This window comes from Eubalaena glacialis, chromosome 12 (genome assembly GCF_028564815.1).
Source record: "Eubalaena glacialis isolate mEubGla1 chromosome 12, mEubGla1.1.hap2.+ XY, whole genome shotgun sequence".
Classification (NCBI taxonomy): Eukaryota; Metazoa; Chordata; class Mammalia; order Artiodactyla; family Balaenidae; genus Eubalaena; species Eubalaena glacialis.
The window spans coordinates 9,592,389-9,619,922 of record NC_083727.1 but is presented as its reverse complement, the minus strand read 5'-3'; the positions used below and the strand labels follow the sequence as shown (position 1 = coordinate 9,619,922).

The 27,534-nt window shown below is 39.5% G+C and overlaps 1 protein-coding gene across 3 annotated transcripts in view; it reads left to right on the top strand.

The window, feature by feature from the left end:
* SNX9 (sorting nexin 9) overlaps positions 1-27,534 on the top strand; it is a 91,078-nt gene that overhangs the window by 60,480 nt on the left and 3,064 nt on the right. For 2 of the 3 annotated variants that reach the window (XM_061207173.1, XM_061207172.1), the window contains 11 exons: positions 2,855-2,939; positions 4,965-5,090; positions 5,207-5,324; positions 12,046-12,176; positions 15,486-15,589; positions 16,814-16,917; positions 19,345-19,422; positions 22,082-22,158; positions 23,289-23,378; positions 25,243-25,357; positions 27,224-27,315. In XM_061207173.1, coding sequence (XP_061063156.1) covers positions 2,855-2,939; positions 4,965-5,090; positions 5,207-5,324; positions 12,046-12,176; positions 15,486-15,589; positions 16,814-16,917; positions 19,345-19,422; positions 22,082-22,158; positions 23,289-23,378; positions 25,243-25,357; positions 27,224-27,315 — 1,120 coding nt within the window. The other variant, XM_061207174.1, reaches the window with a different exon arrangement.

The following is a 27,534-nucleotide window of genomic DNA, read 5'->3' as shown; positions in this document are numbered from 1 at the left end:
AGATTATTCTTATATTTTTTAAAAGAATGTTTTGAACGGTGCTTGTAGAAACAGTGCTTAGCAGGAAAGCATGTGGGAAAGGGTGAATATGGACACAGCTCTATGGAATTCCCTAGTAGAGAGTTCTGGATAAGTCTGTAGTTTACACCAGTGTAGCTTGAAGGAGATGTAGTTTGTGACTTCCATATGATTTATCTTCAAGTACTCTTCTTGACAGCAGTTATATTTAAAATAGTTTTTCTAAGATTACTCATAGTTTTTCTCGGTGTTCCAAGTTCATGATTCCAAGCAGATATCAAGGAATGTTAATCTATGTCTGGAAAAAAATTGTAAACATGTTTGATATATATCTAGATACCAAGTTTCTAGGTCTCGACGTACATGTGTATAAGTTTAATGAGCCCTGCAAGTTCTCCTTTGTATTTAAATACCATCTGGTAATTAAATGAGTTATCTTTTAGCTCACACTTTTCCTGCATTTCTGTCCAGTTTCTTCCATTGTGTATTTTCATACTCAGTTGCATGCATAATACAATCAGTCATTATTGACTGTATCCTATTTCTTAGAGTGAGATTTGAAGTTCTCAATATGGTCTGTAGTGACGTACCTTACCCTCAGTTCTTTAAACCTAAATATGACGTATATTTAAAACCCATTTTAATATAATGTATCCCTCAGCCCCATTTTGAAAATGAGGAAGCAGAACCTGTGAGACAAGTATGACTAGCTGAATTTTTGAGTTTTCGTAGCTAGTTCATGGGGTTCTGGCTCGTGCCAGGCCTCTGACTCCACTTTCCCATGGTTTCCACTGCTCCGTGCTTGCCCTCTGGCTTGCTATATGATCGTGGGGAAGTTGGATGACCTGTTTCAAACTCAACTTTCTTCATCTCTAAAGTGAAGGATTGGCTTTAATTAAGAATTCTTTCTGCTCTAAAGTTTCAGTCTAGGTTGAAACCAAATTGAAGGAGTCCTAATATGCACCTGCACCTTTGCGGCATCCCTCACTTTCTGTGGTGCTGGGAGCCGTTTAAACCCTACATATTTTTATTTAACTAGACTAATGTATAAATGACTTACTTATAACAGTTGTAAAAATTTTTTTAATATTAACACTTTTCAGCGGTTAATCCATTTTATATGACAGCTGTATTCCAGTCATGGAGCATAAACCTTATGCTAGAAACAGAGATCAGACATTTAAGTATACTTGAGCATTACAAGAATGCATCTTGATAATACTGAAAGAATTAATCAATTGCACTGCTGTTCAGTAAGTCTTAAATGCGTGCATAGTCAGCTCTAGAGTTTTGTTGTGGTCACTAAGATACCAAAAGAAGCATGACATGTGCTCTCTGCACTCAGAAGCTTACAGTCTAGTCAAGGAATTGTTGCTATGTGTAATGCCCGGATTTCTCCATCAGTGTTTTCTAGCAAAAGTGTAGGTTCTTTAATGAAAGTGTTCCAGGTTAGCCCATTAATTCATTAAGCATTTAGTATATTCCCATAATTCCTCTAGGTCCTGGAAATACAAATGCTTTCTCTAAGGTACTTCTAGTCTGCTGTGATGTGCAAATGGATGATGGCAATTGCAGCGCGATAAGCTGAAGAGCAAAAATATGCTCAGAACATTGAAGCAGCACAGAGAAAGCTCCACCTGAGGCTGTAGGGAATACTTCCAAAGAGCTGATGGCGTCATTAGAAATCATTTTAATTTCTGAGTACGTACTAGGGTCTTTAGATTTATATAGATAACTCTTTATTTAAATCTTTTCATTTAATTCCGTTACCACCTTAAAGCTAGGTTGTATTGGTCCCATTCTTCACATAAGGAGACACGCTCTAAAAGTCACATAGCTATTAAGTGTTGGACTTGAAATTCAAACCCAAGGCCATCAAGCTCCTAGACACTTCTTTTACTCTGTTGTATGAGCTGTGTTTTAAAGCAGGTCCAGGGAAAAGAGAATGGAGGGAGGTCAGTCCAGAATGAAGGAAAAGATATGAGCCCCTGAGAGCATCACATTGGTCTTTAACTTGGTATAGGAATGAAATCAGAAGTAAGACAGCTGGTTTTTGTAGAAATAAGATTTCTTTTCCTATTTTAGGTATTTTGCTTTCTGAGGATTTTTTCCCCGTTTATTAAAAAAAAAAAAAAAAAATCTAAAACCCAGATTAATCTTGTCTTCTTTAGAAGTAGCACTTTGGATGGCCATGCATTTATTCCAGCTTTTCTTCAGTTTTAGAACTTCACTTCGGATGTAGATTTGATTTCTGGAAATAGCCAAGTTTATTATGTTTAGAGTCTCTTTACTAAGGAGACTGGTTTTTTGCGTGTGTCTCATAAACTGGTTCTGAAGGCAGTTCCCAAAGAAAATGGCACAAGTACTTATGAACAGTGGTGGTTTCTTTGGGATAATTGTGGCCTCCCGAGGGAGAATGTTGAAAGGCAGCTTTAATTTGAATATAAAAATGCCAGCGTGTGGCCTTCACCCCATGTGGTCATCTCAAATTGATGTGCTCAGTACTTTCTACCTCTGCACCTGGGGGACATTTTCTAGTCTGCCCTTCACTCTTCGTGTGGTGATAGAGTGTCTCAGATCAAGGAAATAGAGTGCCCATAAATATCACACCTTCTGGAGTCAAACTGTCCTCTTACCAGATAAAGCTTAATTAAATGACTAATTGGCCATTGAACAATCTGATTACATTAGGTTTCATTTACCATAGTTTCCTAGTTCTAGTATATCTGAAAGACAGAACAAGTTCAAACTGTCGTATTAAGTAAATGTGGATGAGAGCTATAGAATTCTTATAAGGAAAAGCATAAGACTCACAAGCATTTATCCTCATGATTAGATTTCCTGGATTTGCAAAACCTGGAATGGAACAGTATTTGTTGGCCAAGCAACTAGCAAAACCCAAAGAGAAAATTCCTATCATTGTAAGTTTGTTCTTTTTTTTTTTTTTTTGCTTTGTTTCTGATTAAGCTCTTTTATAATACCTTAAAGCTAAGAGGGTTATAGTCATTTGGAAAGTATTTTTTAACACGTTTAATGCTCGAAGTAAGTAACTGACAGTGTGTATTAGTATTTTAAGAGTACTAAAAATAATTGGCATGAATTAATGCCCATTATTATATTGTTTAGATATTCTTTACTTTTATCTTTCAGACTGTTAGTAATTGAACAAACAACACCCATAGTACATACATATTTTTAATAATTTTTCTAAAGTATCTTGAAGTATCTTTTACATGCTGTTTTTCTACTAGCCATACATATTTAGCTAAAAAACCCAATTCAAATATTTAGGTTTCTACCTTGGCGAAGTACATGCATGCTATCAGAATAAGTTGCCTTTTGCACTATGTTGGTAATAGTTTTCTTTCAATAAACCAGCTGTCGAGTCGTGATAAGGAGCTAGTACATAAAAGCTGGGAGTTAATGGCACCATTAAGTATATCTTTCTTTGAATAGCTTATTACATAACATGACACAGGCTCTGTGGTTTCACCTAAATGTTGATTGCTGATAGATTTTCTATCTAAATGTTATCTAGCTGTATATTTCCAGATGAAATTCTGGCAAAGAGAACTATAGCTATCTTCTGACCCTGTTGATTTAATCCTGTAACTGTAAGTTGGGGGCAGGGCAGGAGGGCAAGCGGCCTTGAATATAATCACCTTGGACTCAAACAAGGAGGAAAGATCTGGTCTTATTCTATAATCTTTGGGTCCTGGGAAACTCGATAAAATTGCAAGAATGATATTGAATTTTTTATAGTACTTGTTCCTACTTCTTTGAAAAGCTTGAAATCCTAGAAAACTCCAGAGAGAAGGGTTGTGACCCAGAGCCCTTTTATCCTTCTTCCCTCAAAGCAAACTTGGGATAATTATCTTCTGAGTGGTTAGGTTAGAGATTATTTTAGTTTTTTTCTTTAACTCCACAGAATTAAGAGCCCATGGCCCTGCCCCTCACATTCTCACAGGGGACTTTGTCATCAGCAGGAGAGTCCTGGAACAGAGCTAAAAGACCCCCGTGTTTGAGTTGTCCCACACGTCTTAGGTGAAACTGGGCCCATAGGCAGGCTTGCCTGTGTGGGCTTCCTATGTGGAAAAGGAAGCTGAGGAAAGCCATTGAGCCTTCAGAAAACCAAGAGAAAGTAGAGACCTGGTCCTTTGCTTTTAAGGTGCAGTACCCTACCCACTAATAAAATGTGACCCTGTGGATATTGGGCCCTAGTTGATCAGAGTCGCCTCTCTTGGTCCCAGTCACTAAGGGAAGTTCCCAAGAGGCCCCTCTTAAAGATTCCTGCTCTGCAGCTTTAAGAGAGTTTTCTGGATCTGGGCTCCCTCTTGGAGAATCATAATAACTCGTTGTCAGAGATCTTTAGTCCCTTATTAAAATTCTCTGGGCCCCAGTTACCATCCTGACCTAATAGCCTCTGAACTTTCATACCTCACCTCACTTTTTTCTCCTTTCACCTTTAAAAACAATTAGAACTATATAAAGAATTAGGGTATACAGAAAATGAGAGTAAGTGTGGAGGAAGTTTGATGGCAATTTGGCATTGCTGAGACATCCAAGTGTGTAATTTTATATTTCACAGAACTCTTAGTCTGCAATAGATTTGAAATTTTTAAAAACTAGCCCCTCATTACATAGAACTAAGACAGCTGGACTAGAGAGAGAGTGTGTTCCATCTCTCTAGAGGAGAGGCAGATCGGCATCTCTCCACGGCCTGCGATGCCCACGTGGGAGCAACAGGGCTTCTCCCATTAAGCGTGTTCTTTACATATAACCTTAGTAGCAACAGAGAGCATTTATGTAAATAACTTCTCAAAGAAGAGCAAAAATGACCCTCCTAAGGACTTGTAGTCCTAAAAAGAATCATTTGATGATTTATATCGATTATACTTACTATTTTTCCATGTAACAAAATTAACTCTCCCTGCGATGTTGTGTAGGTTGGAGATTATGGCCCAATGTGGGTTTATCCTACCTCTACATTTGACTGTGTGGTAGCAGATCCCAGGAAAGGCTCCAAAATGTACGGTCTGAAGAGCTACATTGAATATCAGTTAACACCTACTGTAAGTATCCAAGTTATCAAAGCAGAATCATGCTTGCATCACTAGTAACAATTTGCTTTTTTCTTCATTTCCTGTAGTTGGCATTGGTAACGTTTTTCTCTTTCCTTATTTTGTAGAACACTAATCGATCTGTAAACCACAGGTATAAGCACTTTGACTGGTTATATGAGCGTCTACTGGTAAAGTTTGGGTCAGCCATTCCAATCCCTTCTCTTCCAGATAAGCAAGTCACAGGTGAGTGTGTGCGACACTGAACTCAGGACAAGTAAAAAGACTCCAGTTAGAGTGTCCTAATGTAAATCAGAAATGGCATTTTCCATCCTCTAGTGGAACAAGATGTAGGGGTTTGGAAACAGCAGCTAAAGATAGCCATGTACATATATATATATTGTACATGTATTTGGAAGTTACCTGAACACCTAACAAGAATATGTCCTAAAATTTTCTGTTAGAGTTCCTGTATACGTATGTATCTTGAATTCTGGCAAAGTCACTGTGTCTTTACTGCTACACCCTTTCCAATCATTGTGTCTTTATTGCTAACCCCTTCCTATAAAGAAATACATGCATTTTTTTAAATGTGAAAAATGACCCTTGAAAAAAATAGAAATAATCCAAATAGTCTAAAATGGAAATTAAAATGTATGACCCAAATGATGTAAACACGTTACATAGTCCAGCTGTGTCATTTTCATTACAGGTCTGTAAACATCAGATGTAGAAGCCATAGAGCTTCTAAGTGTTAGTGCAGGAAGCTACCAAGTTTTCTACTCCATTATTCTGGTGACTATTGATATTTAAATATTTTTATTTATCATTGATTATTACCCTCTCCCTTTCCTCATTTATTTAAATGCCATGTTCCCCCCACTCCCCCACCCCAAGTAATCTTGTAGTGAATAACGCACCGTGCTACCAGAGCCCCTCTAAATGTGCACTTGGAGGGAATCTGTTCCTGTGTCTGTTCCGAGAACTGATTTTTTCAATCTCCAGCCTGATCTAGAAACTGGAATGTTAGTATTCAGGAGGCGTGTATTTATCGTGGAATAAAAGTTTGTAAAGAAGCTGAGCTTTACATAGAGATTAGAAAGTTTCCGTATGCAGCTGGAAAACGTTTAGAAGAATGAAACTATACGTATAGAAAGGAAAGGGTTGAAGATGAGAGTAAGACTTAGAAGGTCGGAGCTACAACAGCCTCTGAGAGAAGTGCAGGGGGCACGGACACACTCACCGGCCCGTGAGGAGACTCGAGGGGCCCACGGAGGAGGAAGAGCGCGTCCCCGGAGGCCGGGGACCCTGGGGACCGGAGAGGGTTTAGTCCTCACTCAGCAGGAGGTGAAATACATAGTTTAGAGAGGGACTGAGCACCTCACTAGCCGGATGGCAGCGCCCGCTCAGACGGTCCAGCACGCGGTGAAGTTTGTCCCCACGTGCCAGGCGTCACGTGTTCCCGGGCACGTCACACACGTGCTCTCTCAACTCAGAGACACGCGCCAGCCCCCATTCAGTTCTGCTAAGAAGGGATGTGAATGTGATTCCAGAGCTCGCCGTGCTCACGTGATGAGGTGCGGACTAACTCATCCTCAGCCAGGATTAGTGACCTTAGGATGAGAAAGTTATTCTCCTTAAAACTTTATTTTGTGCTTTACTTTGTTTTATGGTTGTGTTTCTCTGAAACTTTTTGAGGAGATGGGAACTTTGTTTTTAAAGAACTTGTTTTGATTTTGATTTTGGGGAGAAAACGTTTCAAAACTTTCAAATTGTCGTAGCAGAACGGAGAGTGGGGACTGCGTAGCCAGGTTGGCACCCCGCCCTCAGCCGGGGTGACTCCCAGGCAGTCCCTCTTGGAGCCGGGGCAGCTGAGGGGCAGCCCTGTCAGGGTGGCCAGGTTGGCGTAGATGGCTGCTTCCTGCCACTCATGTGTCACCCCACCCCTGGTTCCATGCCCAGTTCAGACACTCACTCTCCCTCCTTTCTGTCATCCTTATTGTTAAGTCACAGCTTTCTTTTTAAAAATTTAGACTTCTTTCCATGAAAACTTAAGTTCTGCCTTTCTCCACATTTTCAAATTTCAGACTGTCTCCTGAATTTTAAGCTCTCCTTGATCAACTTGATTAGCATAATATGTTCCCCATGGTGTTTAAATAAATGGATTAATGAGCTGTCTTAGAGTCGTGGAGGTTTCTCCTATTTTTTAGGTTTTAATACATTGTTTATTCGGAATCAAATAACCCATGACTGTCTTAAAGCATCATAGAGTCACGGTTCTCCCATAGTAAGGTTTGTATTTTTTTTAAAAGAAAGGTCAGGCCTGAAGGCAGGAGGGTGTCACAGAAAAGCACGGAAGCAGCAGCTTCTCAGTCTGAAGGAAGCTGAGCTTTGGCTCACTGGCTGGGATGTGTGCCGAGGAAACTGAAAAGCCCAGGAGCCACTGTATTTCCCCCTTCTCTTGTTTGCCTCCTGCTTGAGATGCCCACAGGATCATTATTGTATAGGTTCCTGTCTCATTTAAATCCTGGAGAAAAGAAAAAGGAATGCCAAATAGATGATGTCATGACATTTCTGTGGACTTGATAATCCATCCATGAAAAGCTTACAGCTAAGATATTTTGTTTATAGATTTTGTTCTTTGTGGAATAATAATGAATGAATCTGGTTTTATTTCTGGCTGCCAAACTGATATATTCCCATACTTAGTGAAAACGTAAGTAAGGGTCCTAGAAAATGGGGAAATGGAAATCCCTCTTCTCCCTTTTTAATTTATTTTTATGTATTTACTTATTTATTTTACTAATTTTTTTTGGCTGCGTTGGATCTTCATTGCAGCGCGCGGGCTTTCTCTAGTTGCAGTGAGCAGGGGCTATTCTTCGTTGCGGTGCGCGGGCTTCTCATTGCAGTGGCTTCTCTTGTTGCGGAGCACGGGCTCTAGGCACACAGGCTTCAGTAGTTGTGGCACACAGACTTCAGTAGTTGTGGCTCGTGGGCTTAGTTGCTCCGCAGCATGTGGGATCTTCCCGGACCAGGGCTCAAACCCGTGTCCCCTGCACTGGCAGGTGGATTCTTAACCACTGCACCACCAGGGAAAAATCTCCTCCTCTCCCTTTTTTTAATTCTCTGGAACCTGATAGGAAATTCCTAACAAGCACAAGGTAACATCTGAAGTCACAGTTTGTAAATAAACCAGCAGTGTCAGAAAAAATTTCAGGAGGAATAAGAGTCAGTAATTAATTAATTCCAACCAATGAGTAGGTTATAAACTCTTGGTATAATTTACTTGCTCATAATGGGGAATTCAGTATAGCCCTTAGGTCCGTGCTGACTTACAGGGTCTTTTCTGTCCATGAGGTGGGCCATCTTCTGCACAGCTTACGCTTCTGTAGTGCTTAATCTCTACCCCTAGTAAGTGTAGAATTTGAAGTGTTTTAGTATACGGGAGGGTCTAGACCCATCAAGCTGTCCAATGGCCACTTTTTAGGAGTTTTTGATTTATGTGGATTTATAATACTCTTCTCATTAAAGGAAACTTGTACTTATTTGTACTTGCAGTTTCTTAGGGAAAGTCCAGGCTGCTTTTTTTTGTTACTTATATATAGTAAATTCACTCCTTTTGGTGTACAGTTCTAAGAGTTTTAACAGGTACCACCACAGTCCTATCACTACATTCAAGATACAGAAAGTTCCATCACCCCCCCCAAATTTCCTTGTGCTGTTCCTTTATATTCAACCCCTCCCCCTAGTCCTAACCCATGGCAACACTGATCTGCTCTTTGTGTCTATAATTTTGCCTTGTCTAGAATATCATTATAAATGGAAGCATATAGTGTGTATGTCATCGGGCTTTTGGGTCTTTTGAGTCTGGCTTCTTTCACTTAGCATAATGCATTTGAGATTCATCTCTCGTTGTGAGTATCAATAGTTTGTTTCTTTTCATTGCTGAGTAGTATTTCACTGTATTGGCTATACCATAGTCTGCTTATCTACTCACTCTTTGAAGGATGTTTGGGTTTCCAGTTTTGGCCATTTATAAGTCTACTATAAACATTTACATACAAGTTTTTGTATAAGTATAAGTTTTCATTTCTCTTGGATAAATTCCTAGGAGTGGAATGACTGGGTCATATGGTAGGTATATATTATTTAATGTTTAAGAAATTGCCAGGCTGTTTTCCAGAGTGGCTGTACCACTTTGGAATCCCTACCAGCAATGGATGGGGTTGTCAGGGGCTCCACATCCTTACTTGCACTTTTGATAGTGTCTGTTTTTCTTTATTTTAGTAAGTATAATAGTCTAATGTAGTGATGTTGTCTCCTCATGGTTTCAATTTGCATTTCCCTAATGACTGGTGGTGTAGAGCATCTTTTCATTTGCTTATTTCCTTTCCATAAATTTTCTCTGGTAAAGTATCTTTTCAAATCTTTTGCCCATTTTTTTATTAGGTTGTTTTCTTATCATTGAATTTTGAAACAAGATTCTTTATATATTCTGGAAACATGTCCTCTGACGAATAATGTGATTTGCGAATAATTGTTCCCAGGTGTGGCCTTTCTTTTAACAGTGTCTTTTGCATAACAACACCTTTTAATTTTAATGAAGTCCAGTGTGTCAGTTGTTTCTTTTATGGATTGTGCTTTAAGTATCATGATTAAGACCTCTTTGCCTAACCCAAGTTTACACTATTTTCTTCTAAAAGTTTTATAGTTTTAGGTCTATGATACATTTTGAGTTAGGGTTTGTATAAGATGTGAGGTGGTAGAGGTATATGTTATAATACATCTGGTTATCTAGTGGTTCTTGCACTATCTGTTGAAGAGCGTATCCTTTCTTTATTGAGTTTACTTTGCATTTTGTCAAAAAATCAGTTGAACACATTTGTGTGGGTTTATTTCTGGACTCTATTCTGTTCCATTGATATATGTGTCCGTCCTTTTGCCAGTACCACACGGTCTTGATTAGTGTAGCTTTTTAGTACAGTAAGTCTTGAAATCAGGTAGTGTAAATCCTCCAACTTGGTTCTATTTCAAAATCATTTTTGGCTATTCTTTTTCTTTTGCCTTTCCATGTAAATTTGAGTCAGCATGATTATTTCTAGTCAGAGATCTATAAATAATCATGCTGGGATTTTTATTGGAGTTGCATTGATTCTATAGACCAATTTTGGGAGAATTGAAAACAATGTGTAGTCTTCTAATCCAAGAATATACATATATCATATTTGATTTTCATATAGGGTTTTGTAGTTTTCAGCATACAGATTCTGCACGTGTTTTCCTAGATTAATATGTAAGAATTTCATGGGGAGGGTTCTACTGTAAATGGAATAGAATGGAATAGAGGGAAAGGGGTGCAGCCCCAGGCCAGAACGCCACAGATTTCCACTGTTCTGGCCTGAAGTTCAGCAGTTTGGGAGCATAAACACTTCTCACATGGCTGTTTGCCTTTGGTTGATTTCCAGAGCCCTTATTTTTGTGGATTTTGTCCAGCTTTATAGTTGCTTCTGGGGACTAGGTTTAGCAATTAGCTATATTAGTTTTTGTTTTGTTGTTTCAAAAAAATTATTATTATTATTATTTTGTTTAAAAGCAAGGCATGCTTGTGATGACTCTGTAACAGACTAATTTGGGTTGTTGAAGCTGTTCCCGGGTTCCACTCTGTCGAGTAATCTGGGATATCTAGGGTTTTTTTTTTCCTTTTTTTTTGGGCAGGGGAGTGTGTGTGGGATTTGTTTTCATTTAGTCGTTTTTTTAATTCATTAACCATTGGACAGCCCTTAAGGGGAGGAGGACAGATTGATTCCACCACATTCCACTTCCTAGATCTAGTTTAGAAAATGTGTTCCCCACCTGGTGCTCTTAGGAAGGGGTGTAGTAAACGCCTCATTTAAGAATATACTCCTTTTTTTTTTCTTCAACGTCTTTATTGGAGTATAATTGCTTTACAATGGTGTGTTAGTTTCTGCTGTATAACAAAGTGAATCAGCTATACATATACATATATCCCCATATCTCCTCCCTCTTGCGTCTCCCTCCCACCCTCGCTATCCCACCCCTCTAGGTGGCCACAAAGCACCGAGCTGATCTCCCTGTGCTGTGTGGCTGCTTTCCACTAGCTATCTATTTTACATTTGGTAGTGAATATACTCCTTTTTGAAAGTTGCCTTTTCTCTCTACCCTTGAGTAGGTCCAGTATTTGATGAAACTCATGAAAGTGGGTGGAACCTGTCTTGCCCCTCCTCTGCACTCAGCTGTAGCCAGAATTTCCACCTCCAGAAGCCTTTTAACTGATAGTGATTTTGTTTGTTAGGCTTATAAAAATTCTCATTGTTCACTTGATGTTTGGTATGTCAGGTTTGTTAAGCTGATTTTCTACTTTTAGAACAGAAATATCACCCATTAAGCTCTGTTTTTACGATGGTCATTAAGTTCTGGAATCACTTTCATTATTGCATTCATGGAAAAATTGCTTTTTCTGTTTTTCATTTAAGTAGTTTAAAAAACAAAACAGGAAAAAAAAAACTACAGTTCTGAGTTACTTTTCAGAAATACTAAATTTAAATTTGTATATCTGAGATTATGTTGCATTTAGACACATTTTTATAAATATAGAAATTTCACATACTTTGTAAGAATTGCTTATTAATTTCCATTTTTATCACCCCTTTCTTGCCTATAATGCTTCATATGGCCACATAGGCACTGGCTTGTTAGTTTATAAGAAAGAGAAAAGTTTTCATATTGAGATAAAATTTTCTTTCAAATTTGTTGAGTACCTTTCCCGTGGGTCTTTGAGCATCCACTATGTTGTGTGTTTTTAGGTTAGTGAAAAATTACCATGATTTATCTTTTACTGAATAACTCTCTACAAATAGCCAGTAGCTACATAAACAGTCTTTCAGTTGGGGTAACAGTGATTCATCTTTGACAGAGTTGCACATCACTCTCGGTATGTCTCTTGCAGGTCGCTTTGAAGAAGAGTTTATCAAGATGCGCATGGAGAGACTTCAGGCGTGGATGACCAGGATGTGTCGTCACCCAGTAATCTCAGAAAGTGAGGTTTTCCAGCAATTTCTAAATTTCCGAGATGAAAAGGTAGGACATTTTGTTATGATAATCTTAGAGGATATTGAGAATTATCCCATTCACACCAATTTTTTGTCTAAAAGGAGTTAAGTTGTGTTGGTTAGTTGGTTGTTTCTAAATAATAGGAAATCAGTCACAGCACGTGAGAGAAGCGCTTGCCCAAATGGTTTCCCATAACCCGGGAGTGGATTGGCCCAGTGAAGGCAGGGCTGAAGGATATGATAGAATAAGGGACTTTTTCCTAGATGCTTTTAAAAATAGGATAGACCCCCAAACTGTGTAGGATATTATCAGCGTGAAGTCAGGGAAATTGTGTGAATGATTTCTTGTGATCACATTTTGACCTTAGGGTGTAAATAGTGTGATGAAGGGAAAGGTAGATTCGGAATTGAACCGGCTTTCTCAAAGCCACGTTGTTTTTCCAATCCAGGTCTGCCCCTGCCCCTGCCCCTTCCCCATGGGCAGTCATTCTGCCAGCAGTTATCTGTTCTTTTTTGCAAATCAACAAGAAATTGGCTGCTTGTCACCTCACTGTTGTTATCTGCTTTGGAAATAGCCGTGTGTCACCTTAGTCTTCCACTGTATGTGATCATTTGTTTGGTCATGCCTGGTGTAATTTATAGGTTAGAGATCATTCCACTTAAACATTTGTAGTCTTTTTGCATTTCGTGGTGAATGATACATGTGAAAAACCAATAGAGTTACAAGAACGACGGGGAACCCTGTCCAAGTTGGTGCCTTACTGCTTACCCATAGCACTTTAACAAGGGCTTGTTCGATTGATTTGTCAAGGATTCTATTTAGGAAGCACTGCTAAAGGTTGTGTTTTATGCAGAATATTATTAATAAAAATAATAACTCTAGACCTTTTTTGGTGTTTTTGATATAAGAGAAGAAAGAAAGAACTTGGGGCCAGGGCCCTCAGTTTTAGTCTTGGATTTGCTTCTAACTACCTCTGTGACCTTGACCAAAGCATTTAATTTCTTTGGGCCACAATTTCCTCATCTGCTAAGTGACAGTATAAAACTAGAAAGTTATTAAAAATTGTGATTCTCTGGGCAACAGTAGCTCACATAGATGGTTGGACATAGAAAATCCCAAAGAATCTACAGGAAAATGTAAATCTACATAAAAAACTATGGAACACTGTTGAGAGAAATAAAAGAAGGCCTAAATAAGTGTTCCAATACTGTGTTTCATGGATTGAAGAACTGAAAAGATGTCATATGTAGAAAATTAAAGCTCCAAGAATAGCCAAGATACTCTTAAAAAAGGATGAAGTAGGAAGAGGACTTTTTTGGATATTAAGACTCATTATAAAGCTAAAATAATTTTAAAAGCAGACCAATAGAACCGAATAGAATGGACACTTGATTTATCACAAAGATAGTGCTGAGTACAGTGGGGGAAGAGAAAAGAGCTAGTATTTCCGAAGCCCCTGTCGTGTCCCTTCCCAATCACTACCCCTTCCCTCCCCTACAAGGGTAACCATGATCCACTCCTTTACGGTTATCATTTCCTCACTTTATAGAGTTTCACCATCTAAGTCCCTACACCATGGTTTTGCTAGTTTTGTGAACTAGCTAAGAACCCTACCCTAAGCATTCTTTCGTGTCTGGCCTCTTTTGCTCAGCTTGTTCAGTCAGTGGTGCTCAGTCAATTGGATGGCATCACTGGGAAGAATGAAATGCGGTCACTACCTCACAACAATCTGTTGATTTTGTTAGGTTTGATATTGGTATTGTGGTTATGTTTTTAAAACATGGCCTTATCTGTTAAAGATATATAATAAAGTATTTACAGGTGAAATGATATTATATCTGAGATTTCCACTAAAATAAACAAGAAAAAAAAGTAGGATGGGGGAGACTAGATAAAACAAGATTGGTAAAAAGTTGATAATTTTTGAAGCTGAATCTATAGGGGTTTATTAAAGTACTTTTCTTTCTACTTTTTTTCTGAAAAGTTTCCATTGTATTAAGTTTAAAAAAAATTAATTCCAGATGGTTCACAAGTCTAAATGTGAAAGACAACACAATAGAGCTTCTAGAAGGTAACATAGGAGAAAATCTTCATACCCCTAGCGTAGGGAAGGATTTCTGAAATAAGGCACAAAACTGACTAACCGTACAAGAAGAGATTGACAAATTAGACTACATTAAAATTAGGAACTTCTGTTTATCACAATAAGTCATTAAAAAAGAAAAACAAGTCAAAGATATGAACATGTATAACGAACAAAGGGCTGGATTTTAGAAGATGGGCAAACCCATACAAACTGATAAGAAAGGTAAAACAGTAGAAAAATAGGGGATTTGGTAACGTACCTCACAAAAGAATCTGAATCACGAGTAAATGTAAAGTACCTAATCTCATGAGTAATAAGAAACGCAAATTAAAACCACAGTGAATACACTTGCCAGAAGGCTAAAATTAGAAAGACTGACTATACCAATTATCTTCTTGGTGAGATGAGGAGTTTCTGGGACTCACGCACACTGCTGGTGGGTGTGAAAGCTGATGAGACCAGTTTGGAAAACAGTTTGGCATTATCTATTTAAACTTGAACAACTTTCCACTCCTGGGTAAATGCCTACAGAAACGCATGCACATATGCACCAGGAGACATGTACACAGCAGCTTAATCCGTAACTTGGCCAGGACTGGGGGTGGCTACCAGTAGTAGAATGGGGTAAATAAATTGGGGAACAGTCATTCAATGGAATATTATACAGCAGTGAAACGAATGAACTACAGTGTAACAACAGTGTGAATGTAGCTTCTCAGCGTAGGTTGAGCAAAAGAGGCCAGACACGAAAGAACGCTTAGAGTAGGATCTTAGCTAGTTAATAAAACTAGCAAAACCATGGTGTAGGGACTCAGATGGTGACACTCTATAAAGTGAGGAAATGATAACCATAAAGGAGTGGATCATGGTTACCCTTGTAGGGGACGGAAGGGGTAGTGATTGGGAAGGGACATGACAGGGGCTTCGGAAATGCTAGCTCTTTTCTTGAGGCGCTTTGTCACATTCGTAGGTGTGTTTATATGGGTGGGCCTTGGGAAAGGAAAGGTGCTGGGTCACCTCACTCTGGAAGGACTTGGGTTCATAAGGACCGTTCTGTGCAGTGACACTGTTTACGTATGAGATGACGTTGGAGATGTATAGGTGCCTGGCGCGTTTTCAGAGGGAGGTGGTGTGGGCGCTGCTTCCTGAAAGTTAGAAGGATAAAGATGACAGCCGATTCTAGGAGGGAAGTTTGAAAGACCAGTTTGGCTCTGCTCTCCACTTTAACATTATAATGTTCCTATTTACAGGAATGGAAAACTGGGAAAAGGAAGGCTGAGAAAGATGAGCTGGTGGGAGTTATGATATTTTCCACCATGGAACCAGAGGCACCTGACCTGGACTTAGTAGAAATGTAAGAGATGCAGCCAAACTTCCCTTCTCCCCAAACTGAGTCCGCCTCCGTTGCTTACAGGTCTCGGCCAATCGTCAGACTAGAGTGTGTAAAATGAGTGGGGTTAGTAGTCAGATGACAGGAGAGCATCGTTTGTAGATGAAACACTGTCTCTCTAACCATAACATCAGTTAAAGTCTGCTTCCTTTTTACCTTGAAGTCAGTGATTTCACACTTGACATTGTGGTTAGTAGTTGTTTCCAGTAAAGGATGATGAGACAGGGTGGCACCCACAGAATGGTCCACGAGACAGAAATCTCTCTGAACATTGCCTTGAAGGGGGCAATCCCAAGCCTGATTTTCCTGTTTTTTTCATATCCTGTTTTTAATCTTGTCATCTTCTTTTTAACGTAGGCTTGGTTGAAAATCTGGAGTAGTTCCTTTGCTGCATAAAGACTAATAAGAAATCGTAGGCTTTTTTTTTTAAATTTTAAGAACCGTTTTTCTTAACGTAAAATCATGGCTTATGTGTTACCAAATATATAGGTAGTCTTATAACTACCCAGAGAGAAAAATCAATGTTAATATGTTGACCTAGGTCTGTGGTCTTCCAAACCTTCCTCTGTTCATTTGTATCTGAAGGAAAAATTGTTTGTTTAAACAAAAGTGACCTCACACTATGCATTCTCTTTTATAATCTGCTTTTTTCATTTAAAAGTATATTGTGATGATTTTTTCAGGTTGGTGAAAACTTTTTACATCCTTAAGTAGCTGGTATGTTCAGTATTGCTTAGATGCTATGCGTCTAGGGTATTTTCTCTGATTCATTAAAGTACTTGTTGGAATGAATGAACAACTACCATTAGCAACCTGTACTACGTTTTTATAGATTCAGTGGTACCTGCAGTGATTGAATTTCACTAAGAAAGATATTCAAGAAATGAAGATTTTATTTACTTTAGAATAATTTTAGTTAAAATTCGCAAGGAATTGAGAAGGGAAGGAAGCAGAGTTAAAACATAAATGGCAGATTTTGAAGTAGTTCTTTAAAAACCCGAATCCAGCCTGTTTTTTGAAGACTAATTTAGTTAAAGTGCAGTTGTTATAAAGCAAGAAACAAGTACCTGTGGTCACGTTTGGTGTGAACTCCCCTGACCACGTGGACTTTTCTCCTTACATCTCATACTGTTTGGATGTTTGATGGTGAAGTCAAGGACCCACCTCCTCATGTTTTTTGCCCCACAGAGAACAGAAGTGTGATGCTGTCGGTAAATTCACCAAAGCCATGGATGATGGTGTGAAGGAGCTGCTAACCGTGGGGCAGGAGCACTGGAAGCGGTGCACAGGACGTAAGTGCCATCCTTGGCCGCTGCTGGCTTTTGTAGGCGGCGGTGCAGCCTCCGCTATGGCCTTTGTCACCCTGGGGAACCGAACCACCTCAAACAGAAATACGCTTAGTGAACCAAAGTAATGTCCTACCCACAGCTCTTGGAGGAACCTCACTTCTCAACCCTCGTTAAACGACAGAAAATTGGCTCAAACAAAGCCAGTTCAAGAACTGCTGTGAAAAACACCGTGTTCACTTAAATATTTCCAGTTATTTGGGGTTTCTCATCTGTGGAAGATTAATCGTTTCTGCATGTTTAGAAAGTGCCTGTGGTTATTTTTAATCTCATGATTTTATTTTTTAATATTCATCCGTTTGGTAAAATGGATGAATATTAGTAAGTTGTATACTTGACTAAAGCTCTAATTTTTAGGCGAAACCAGCGGGCGGTGATAGCAGAAAGTGCGTCCATGGGTCAGACTCGCACACTGCTGACAAGAGAGTGGCGCGGTCACCCTCGCGTTCTGCCTGCTGTTCTACATCCTCAGGAACTTGCTGTCCTCCCTCCCTTCCCTTTGTTTGCAGACCGTCATTCTGCTGAACTGTTCTCCTGATTTCCCCAAACCCACGCCACTCTGGCGTCAGATGGGCCGGGAGAGAAGCACACACAGTCAAGTGTCCAGCTGTGGGGATCAGGCCTTGGCTACTGTCATGTTGAGGGTGGCTGAGTTGAGTACTTTCAACAGAAACCTGCCACCTGACAAAGCCTAAAATATTTCCTATCTGGCCCTTTGGAGGATAAAGCGAGGCCTTACACTGCATGGCCCTCCACCATTCACATGACATTTTATATCAACAGAACCATTTGTCATGTACCAGCTGTTCATGCTTGAGGGGCAGACACCAGGAGTAATAACAGTTGCTCCTTTCCCGAGGCAAAGAAATACTAAAAATAGAACTGAGCCTGAAAACATAACGTATACAAATGCAACATCAGAAAACAAAATCCGTTTCAAGCCTTTGGTCACAGAGAATAACTCATGGACAAAAAGGGGAGTGGCACTTCTCGAAAATGTAAATGAAGTAATTTAATTTTTTAAATAATTAATTTTAACTGTAAACTCAGCTGTTTCCCTTTTTTTAAGAAAAGTTTAAGTGAGTGCAAATATTACAATAAGATTTTTTAAGGAGATCACGAAAAATCTGTGATTATGGCTTCTTTTAAAGAATCAAATCCCTTATGTCTAACATCTGGTCAGCTCCATGTCCTGTAAAATCCATGGGCCAAATTTATGAAATAGTAGTAACTCTAGGCTGCTCTCTTTTGTGGGGAAAGGGGGTTGAAGTATTTTGTTTAGAATTTGATTCAGGCATAATTTCTTTCTTCTCACAGAAGAATTTTTTAAAATTCCTAATCTGTGAAGTGAGAGATCTAGCACACACTCCACATGGTGAAGCACATGACAAGTATTTTTAACCCCTGGTATAGAGGCAAAAACTGAGTTACAAAAGGGTGAACAATTTATTAAAATTAAGCTAATATAGTTTGAATTCGTGTTTCCTGATTATTACAGCTTATAGACCATATGTCAAGTTTCTCTGGCCTAGATTTTTTTAAAGAAACATTTGAAGCATTTTTCTTTATTAATATAACACTATCTTCAAATGAAAGTAATGGTTTCTTTTGAAAGGCAGCAGATGTGTTTCAGGGGACTTATGTATAGATGCAAAAAAGGTAGCCTAAGATACGAGACCCTTCTCTCGAAAGTTCTCCAAAGTGATCCCAGAAGCCTAGAATTTTAGCGCTAGAAGGAGCCTTAGAGATGATTTAGTTAATTATTATACAGATGAGAAAACTAAAATCCCTCCTCCCTGATCCTGTGAGGTGCCACTGCCATTTTTCTGCACACCCCATTGCTTTCAGTTTTTTTTTGTTTTGCAAATAATCATTCATACGTACATAGCAGAGTGGGAAAAGCAATGGATTAGGAATCACAAGTGCCAGATGCACCATTTAGCCATGTGACCCTTATTTTCCTAACCCATGAAATGAAGATGGGGCACCTGCGTTGGTAGAGGGGGTTGTTGTGACGATCAAGTTGGGGTGGTGTACGTGGAAGGCCTCTAACCTAGACGCCATCTTCTAAGTGAGCTCCTGGTGCACTTTGAGTTCACTCAGTGAATGAGAATGTGGGTGGTGGTGGTGTTCATAATAATAGTGTCCGCCATTAATTGAACAATTGATTAATGTAAAACTAAAAACATTAATTGAAGAAACAATCATTAATTTTTAAAAACAATCATTTTACTTCAATATTTTATTAAGAATATAGACTATTTTGAATCGTTTCAAATTTCTCTTATTGTAATAGTACTTTTAGAAAATAATTGGATCCATTTCATTTTGCTCAGAGGACTAGTTAATGATTTATTCCTTTTGCTCTTTCAGCATTACCCAAGGAATATCAGAAGATAGGCAAGGCCTTGCAGAGCTTAGCAACAGTCTTCAGCTCTAGTGGTTATCAAGGTACATCTTTATTTATTTATTCTTTGGGCCTTGAGTGTCTTCTCCACACAGACCGGCCTCCTCAGGCTCTTGTAAACAAACAGTAACTGCAGTTAAGCACCCTCGTCAGTGAGGTTTAATCTGCTCCACTGAGGACTTTTGAGCCTCACCTTACTACTTTTGAGAAAAGTGGTGGGTTGTTACAATTTGTTTTTTCTTGCTAGCTTCTTTGCCTTTCTTGGGCTCAGATAGCTCTTGTGTTTTAGTAAGACAGGCCGCTATGGTGTGTGACACTCTGCCCTTGCTTCGTCTCTCTGCCAAACTCTGAAGTCAAGTCTGACTGTCAAAAGCCAGATCTTATCAAGGTCATTTGGAGGAAAAATTTTTACTGAGTAACAAGTTCATGTTGCTTTATGTCTCTCCATAACTCATAATTGCTTTCAACTTATCCCATATCGTATGTCTTACTTGTGGTATTTTGCGTTCATTGTGCATTTCCATTGACAACACTTATAAGAAGAAGTTAGCTGTTTTCTTTTATATTTTGGTTTATGTTTTCTTAATTTGGCCTATGGAGCAGATAGGAAGTAAAAGTATTTGCCAGGTGAGTGGCACCTATTCAATTTGAGGGCATCCTATCACTTACAGAAATGATAGACATAGTATTTTCACCGTAGTGTTTATCCTGATACCCAGGGAATGCATGTCTTTGGAGGTCAGTGTCTGAGTATTTTTAGGAAGAAGAAATTAATCTCTAACCAAAATGTAAGATCTGGGGCTCCCATATATGAATATCTCTTGTTGGCCTGGCTGAATTGTGTCTTATAATCAGAACTTTTAGTCTGGGCGGGAGTTTAGAGGATTCGTTAGTCTGGCCCCTCATTTTTGAGATGAGGAACCCCAGGCCTGGAAAGATAAGCATCTTGTGGCCAACAGGCACATGAAAAGATGTTCAACATCACTAATTAGAGAAATGCAAATCAAAACTACAATGAGGTATCACCTCACACCAGTCAGAATGGCCATCATCAAAAAGTCTACAAATAATAAATGCTGGAGAGGCTGTGGAGAAAAGGGAACCCTCTTGCACTGTTGGTGGGAATGTAAATTGGTGCAGCCACTATGGAGAACAGTGTGGAGGTTCCTTAAAAAACTAAAAATAGAGTTACCATATGATCCAGCAATCCCACTCCTGGGCATATATCCAGAAAAGACGAAAATTCTAGTTCAAAAAGATATATGCACCCCAGTGTTCATAGCAGCGGTGTTCATAGCAGCACTGTTTACAATAGCCAGGTCATGGAAGCAACCTAAGTGTCCATCAACAGATGAATGGATAAAGAAGATGTGGTACATATATACAATGGAATATTACTCAGCCATAAAAAAGAATGAAATAATGCCATTTGCAGCAACATGGATGGGCCTAGAGATTATCATACTAAGTAAGTCAGACAGACAAAGACAAATATCATATGATATCACTTATATGTGGAATCTAAAAAAGCAATACAAACGAACTTATTCACAAAACAGAAACAGACTCACACACATAGAAATCAAACTTACGGTTACCAAAGGGGAGAGGTGAGGGGATAAGTTAGGACTTTGGGATTAACAGATACACGCTTGGCTCTGCTCACTGGAAAGGCTTAGAAACAATTATCCAATCCAGTAACAAGAAGCACCCCTAGCACCACCCACATGGCGGTTTCTAAACATTATGTTCCCCTGAAATAAACGAGAGCTCCTAGCAGAAGAACTCAGATGTCAATTTGAAGAGCCTTCCACGGTCCAATGAAGAGAAAATTTGAGCATTAGTGAAAATAATAACTGCTGTGGAATGTAGCATATCAAATATGTTTAAATTCAGACTTTGCAATGATACTTTTTTAAAACGTTAGTTACATTTGGAGGATAGGAGAGAATCAACGTACTATTCTGAAAACTGTAGAGAGAAAAAAGCATTTAACCTGCTCTTCCTATTCCTATACCTCAAGGTAACCAAAAAGTTGATAAAGGGAAGTTTCTCTTTATAGAAGTATTTCAGCTAATAAAGAAGGAGTGATAGAAGTAGAATAGCACCAATTTGCAAACCTGTACTAAAATAAAAGAGCTAGACAATACAGGGAGCAGAGGATTGTGTTATCACCACCGAGACTCAGTCAGCAAAACCCAGACTGTGGTACCAAGGTACATGGCCTGGTTTATACACCTCCCAAAAAGAAATTTGCAAGAAAAAAGGATGGAGGAGAAAGAACTTATGTAGGAAACACATCAGCTCTATGCCATGTGGGCTGTCTTTGCATCTTGATTCAAGCAGCCAACTTGATTGGAGATACCAAGCAGCTACACACTGGCTGGACAGTTTATACCAGGAACAATTTTCTTTTCTTAGGTGTGAGGTTGGTATTGTCCTTATTTTTTAAAGAGTCCTTATCTTTTAGGTAAAATGTATGGATGAAGTGTTAAATGACCAGTGAAAGGGCGAGGTAGGGAGGAGACTAAAAGAGTGGCCATGAGCGGTTAATTGGGACGTCGGGTGATGGGTAAATAGGGGCTCGTTATACTAGTCTGTAGATTTTAAAAGTTGGAAGTTTTCCATAATAAATTTTTAAAATAAAATAAATGAAAAGGAAATATAAGTTATAACCACTCATATAACTGTAATGATTTTCAGGTGAAACAGATCTCAATGACGCAATAACAGAAGCAGGAAAGACTTACGAAGAAATTGCCAGTCTTGTGGCAGAACAGGTATTAACATAACCACACAATTCCAATTAATACTTTATGCTACCTCATCTACATATTTAATTTAAAACCTGTTTTAAGACAAAGTTTCCAAATGGCTATTCTCTTCTATCCCTATGTATCTTTGTTAATTACATTGGGTAATAGTATTTCTTAGGCTAAGCTAAAGTGATGGATAAATTCATCATCAGGAAACCTAAATACCTTCCAGTGTCGGTGGTTTGAATCCATTCTCAGCCATGAGGGGATTAAAACGTACAGGAAAGCTTTGCTCAAGTCCCTGTTTGGACTCTTGCTCAGCCTATCTGAGCCTTGGTTTCCTGGTCTGGTAAATGGCGATGGTAGCACCTACCTGCAAAGGATCTCAGGATCCAACAGCTAATAAAGAGAAAGCCCCTGGTGCGGTTCCCGGCATGGAGCAGGTTTTTGTTATAGCCACGTGGCTTTTATTGAAGCCTTTAGTAGCCTGATTCCAATTATGTTCATAGTAACAGATAACAAGTTTCCTTAAGGGGAAGAACCATCTAAGTTGTTTCAAATTCCTAAATTTAAAAACCTTTTTTTCAGTTGATGACTTGAAATACATGTTTGTATGCACGTACATTCATGTGGTCATTAACTACTCTCCTGATACTTGTTAAAAAAAAAAAAGAAAACGATACATTTTTAGAATTGTGCATACCATAACTATTAAAAATTATAATCTAGAAAAATAGAAAAATTTAAAGTTGCCACTTTTAATGGTTACCACATTTTTAATAATTTTTTTTATTCTCTGCTAAAATTTAGACATTAAACTATGTAAGGTCGTATTTGCTTGTATGTAAACGTACAGTATTAACCAGGTTTTTTTTTCTCACAGTGTTGTATTTTGGGCCACCTCAAAATAGCTAATTTTACCAACCAACCTAAAAATTTTCTGTTTTATCATTATTTTCTTCACAACCTATGATGAGAGTATAGTTCTTGGGGATTATTTTCTTATAGGAAAACTAGGCTGAATGCTTGACACTCAGTAACTTAACGTAGTGCCTGGTGGATTTGGCTGATACAGTCCTCAGATATAACAGTTTTATCTTCCTTGATTGTCTGAATTCCTCCGCCAATAATAACCAGTCTGTGTCTTGTTACAGCCAAAGAAAGATCTCCATTTCCTGATGGAATGTAATCATGAATATAAAGGTTTCCTTGGCTGCTTCCCTGACATTATTGGCGCTCACAAGGTAACTTGATCATAGAAGTTCACAGACGACATCCCAGGTGAATCAGAACCCAGGCGCACCGCCACCTGCGTGAGCCTGACCCTTCAGTGCCCCCCAGTCAGGAGCTGGTCTCTGAACCCAGCTGGAACGGCTTGGAGTGTTTATCAGTAGTGAGGTCCTAACACGTTTAGATACATGGATAGTTTTTTAGTTTCTTTTATTCCGTAAAAAGATTATTTTGAGAGAACCTAAAGTATGATAAATACTCCTTTATGGATATACTTAGGTCCGGTATCAAGCATAATCATCGTGGTGTTTGGTATTCAAGTCAGTGTCAGGAATGGTACTTTCCCTCATCATTGAGACCCTGTGTGCTGCGTGGGCAGGTCCTCAGAGGTCCTTTCCTGTCCAGATGAAGTAAGTTGTTCTGTCCCCGAGCCTGACGAAGGGTCTCCCAATTAAAATGAAAATGGTCAATATCAATTTTATATGTTTATATTAATAAAAAGGAAACTATAATTCCCATCATAAAGGTTTTTTTAAACTAAATAAAAGATTGGTTTGGGGTGTCCTCAGATTTTGATTCTTGTTAATTTTTCTCTCTCTTTCAAAATCTGTGTACTACTTCGTTACTGTGGGTATTTTATCAACGGTAGTACTCTAGAGTATTGTGATATACTTGGGTTTATTAAGAGAATCTCTACAAAGGCCCGGTCTGTGATCCTAGCAGTCCTGGCAAGTGGGCATTTTAGCATTTGGCTTTATAACTGAAGTATCATGAAGGGGTAGCATAGGTAAGTAAGCTTTGTGCAACTTCAAATAGCTTAGTACAGAACTCAGAACATCTTCTTTATCCACTCATTCATCAGTGGACACTTAAGTTGTTCCCATATCTTGGCTATTGTGAGTAATGCTGCCATGACCATGGGAGTGCAAGATATCTCTTTGAGATAGTGATTTTGTTTTCTTTGGATATATACCTAGAAGTGGAGTTGCTGGGAAAGTAGATCTTAAAAGTTCTCATCACAAGAAAAAAAATAGTTTGTGACTCAGTGAGGAGATGGATGTTAACATACTTACCATAGTAATCATTTTGCATTATAAATATGTATCAAATTCATTATGCTGTGCACCTTAAACTAATACAATGTTATTTGTCAATTATACTGCAGTAAAACTGGCGGCGGGGGGAGGGGGGGATAAAATAAATAAAATGAAAATGAAAATCTCAGGAAAAATCTGAGAACAGTTAGCATGTGGTAGGAGTGTGTGCCTGCCACCCGAGTTCTAGGCGGGGAGCCTGACTGATGCTCTGCAGACAGTGCCAGCGAGCAGCGCGATGAGACTGGCGTGGGAAACGTTCGGCAACTTTTACACCTGTTTCCGTCTAAGTATTAATTTAAAATTAATTCAGTGCCTGTTACAGAAATCACAGTAAAGCTTATGATCAGCGCACTTAGGCACCAGCTTATGAAATACTCTACTTTGTAACAGAGACACAGTGCCCCGGCGCATATGCTAGACTCACCTGGATCAGATGACTTCCTGAACCTAGTGCCTGTTTTCCCATCATGTACTACTCGTATCATGGCAATGGCTTATACGTATTACAGAAAGAGAGCGCTGTTTAGTTTTCTGCTCTGTGGTAGCATAAAATTGTAGCTTTCAGCTAAGTTATATTTTGCAAGAATAGCAACATTTTTGTTTCCAAGTGACTTACAGGAAGTTACATATAGATGCTTACCTTATGTTCTTATTTTGTGGGGACATTTTCCTATTCAGTAGCAAGTCAATTATAGAATATGTTAGCTTTGTTATATTTTAAACTAATAATTGATCTTTTTAGATTTGTTTTATTGATACCACTGCATTTTGTATTTCACAGGGAGCGATAGAAAAAGTGAAAGAAAGTGATAAACTTGTTGCAACTAGTAAGATCACCCCACAGGACAAACAGAACATGGTGAAACGTGTTGGGACAATGTCTTATGCTTTGCAAGGTAAGGAGGAAAGGTGTGTGGCTAACTAGTGGAGGTTTTTTTCTCAGCAAATTTTCTATCTTCCTTGCTGGAGAGAAACTCAAATGTGAACAGCAGTTAAATTAATAAGAACTGATACAAAATATCTTCATAAGCCTGTTGTTTGCAGGATCCCAGTGTTAATGAAAAGCTGTAATATTTATTTACTTTTTTACGCATTTACGTGACATAACTATGAATGACAGCTTGATTAAACCTGTACATTTTTATTATTTCTTGGAGACCTTGAAGATTCCTTTCATAACCTTTAATATCAGCCCCTATCCCAATTCGATTCCAGCGTTCAGCTTTCAGCAGTATGTAACCTCCAGGCCCCAAGACCATAGAATGTGAAGGGAGTTTGAACGTAGCATTTTTGGCATAGTTTGACTGTTAATAAAGAGAAAATATTAATGTTTTGAGTGTTTTCCGGCAGATAGGAGCAGTGAAAGGATGTTTCCTCTTTGGGTGGATGGATAGAACATACATGGGCAAAGGAGGAAGGGGAAGGATGTTCCAGTATGAACAAAAGCACACAAGATAGTGGTACCAGATTAGGTCATTGGCCTTTGGGAATAAAACACACTTGGAGAGTATTAGGGGAAAAATTCTGGTGATTGTGGAGGGCCTCGAAAGCCAGGCGGAAGAGTCTAGACTTGCTGTGGGCATTAAGAAGCCATTAAAAGGTTTTGATGGAAAAACGAAACAAACAATAAAGCACTGCTCAAGGGAGAGGGTTTGCTAGTGACCGGGGCCGGGGGGAGGGCGGGTGCAAATTGGGGGCTGACGTTAGTCGGACAGCCCGACCAGAGACCTGGCTCCTGCCATCTGAGATTTTGAGAACCCGAAGAAGATGAGGTGCTAGGGGAGAGAATGAAGGGTATTTGCGGGCTTTTCTAAAGGACATCCTTCGGGACTAGGGAAGGTGTGGGAGAAGGGAAGAATGTGTGAAAGGCATCCAGAAGTAAACAGGGAAGCCTGACCGAAGCTTTGGGCTTTGAAGGGTTTTAAACTGGGAAGTTGGTTTTGAACTTGTGTTTGAGGTTATCCAAATAAATAAACGAGAAGCTTTGTACAGCCTCAGATAACAACATAAAACTCAGAACAGTGAGCTTTTTGTAGGAATTTATGCAGGCAGTTGGCTTTGTAGGTGTGGAGTATAAGGGAAAAGGTGGGGTGCGGGGCGGGGAGGCAATGAGGAGCCCTGATAAGGAGACGTCTCCAGAGTTGGTGATAGGGTGAGGGTGCTGAGAGGCAAAGTAAGAGACGGGATTCATTTGCTGAATCGGTACATTCAGCAAACAGGAAGGATGGGCGTGTGACCCTCTGCCTGGAAAGAGCCTGAGTTCTGGCAGCTCTGGTGCTCAGCGGCACCAGGCTCCACTCTGAAGCGGGCCTTGCTCACGTCTCACTCCTCTGCCCAGCTTTTCAGAGTCCCTCAGGAGACCTGCCTGGGCAGTCTCTGTGCAGGAGGGGACATGGCAGCCAGCGGGCGCCTCGCTAGGTCCACAGTAAACAGACCTGACGTTCTGAACTGCAGTCATCTGTAGACGGTGAGACCAAGTCGGTGTCCTGCTCGAACAGTCGTCGCCATTTGGGTGACCATCGGTATTGGGCTTCCTAGGATTTAACATGCCAGTCAGCAGTAATCGTCCATCTACTGGAAAGCGTTGTTTGCCATTAACTGTTCACATTGTTTTTCTAGGCTCTTTCTAGCATTTTGTCAGGAACTGGCACGGGCCAACAAGATTAAATCCGGTTGATGATTAATCATAACCGAGCAGAGACACCAGTTGTGGTCGTTTGAAGTCCGGGGGGCACTGACTGATGTCTTGGTTTTGGTTGTAGCTGAGATGAATCACTTCCACAGTAACCGGATCTACGACTACAACAGCGTCATCCGCCTGTACCTGGAGCAGCAGGTGCAGTTCTACGAGACGGTGAGTGGGCGCTGCTGCCGAGCCTCCGTGCGCACGGGGAGGGCAGGGTTCCTGCTCACGTACGCTGATGCTATGAAGTTAATCTGTGTGTTTTTTTTTTTTTTTTTTTTTTTTTAATTTTTGGCTGCATTGGGTCTTTGTTGCTGTACGTGGGCTTTCTCTAGTTGTGACGAGTGGGGGCCACTCTTCATTGTGGTGCGCGGGCTTCTCATTGCAGTG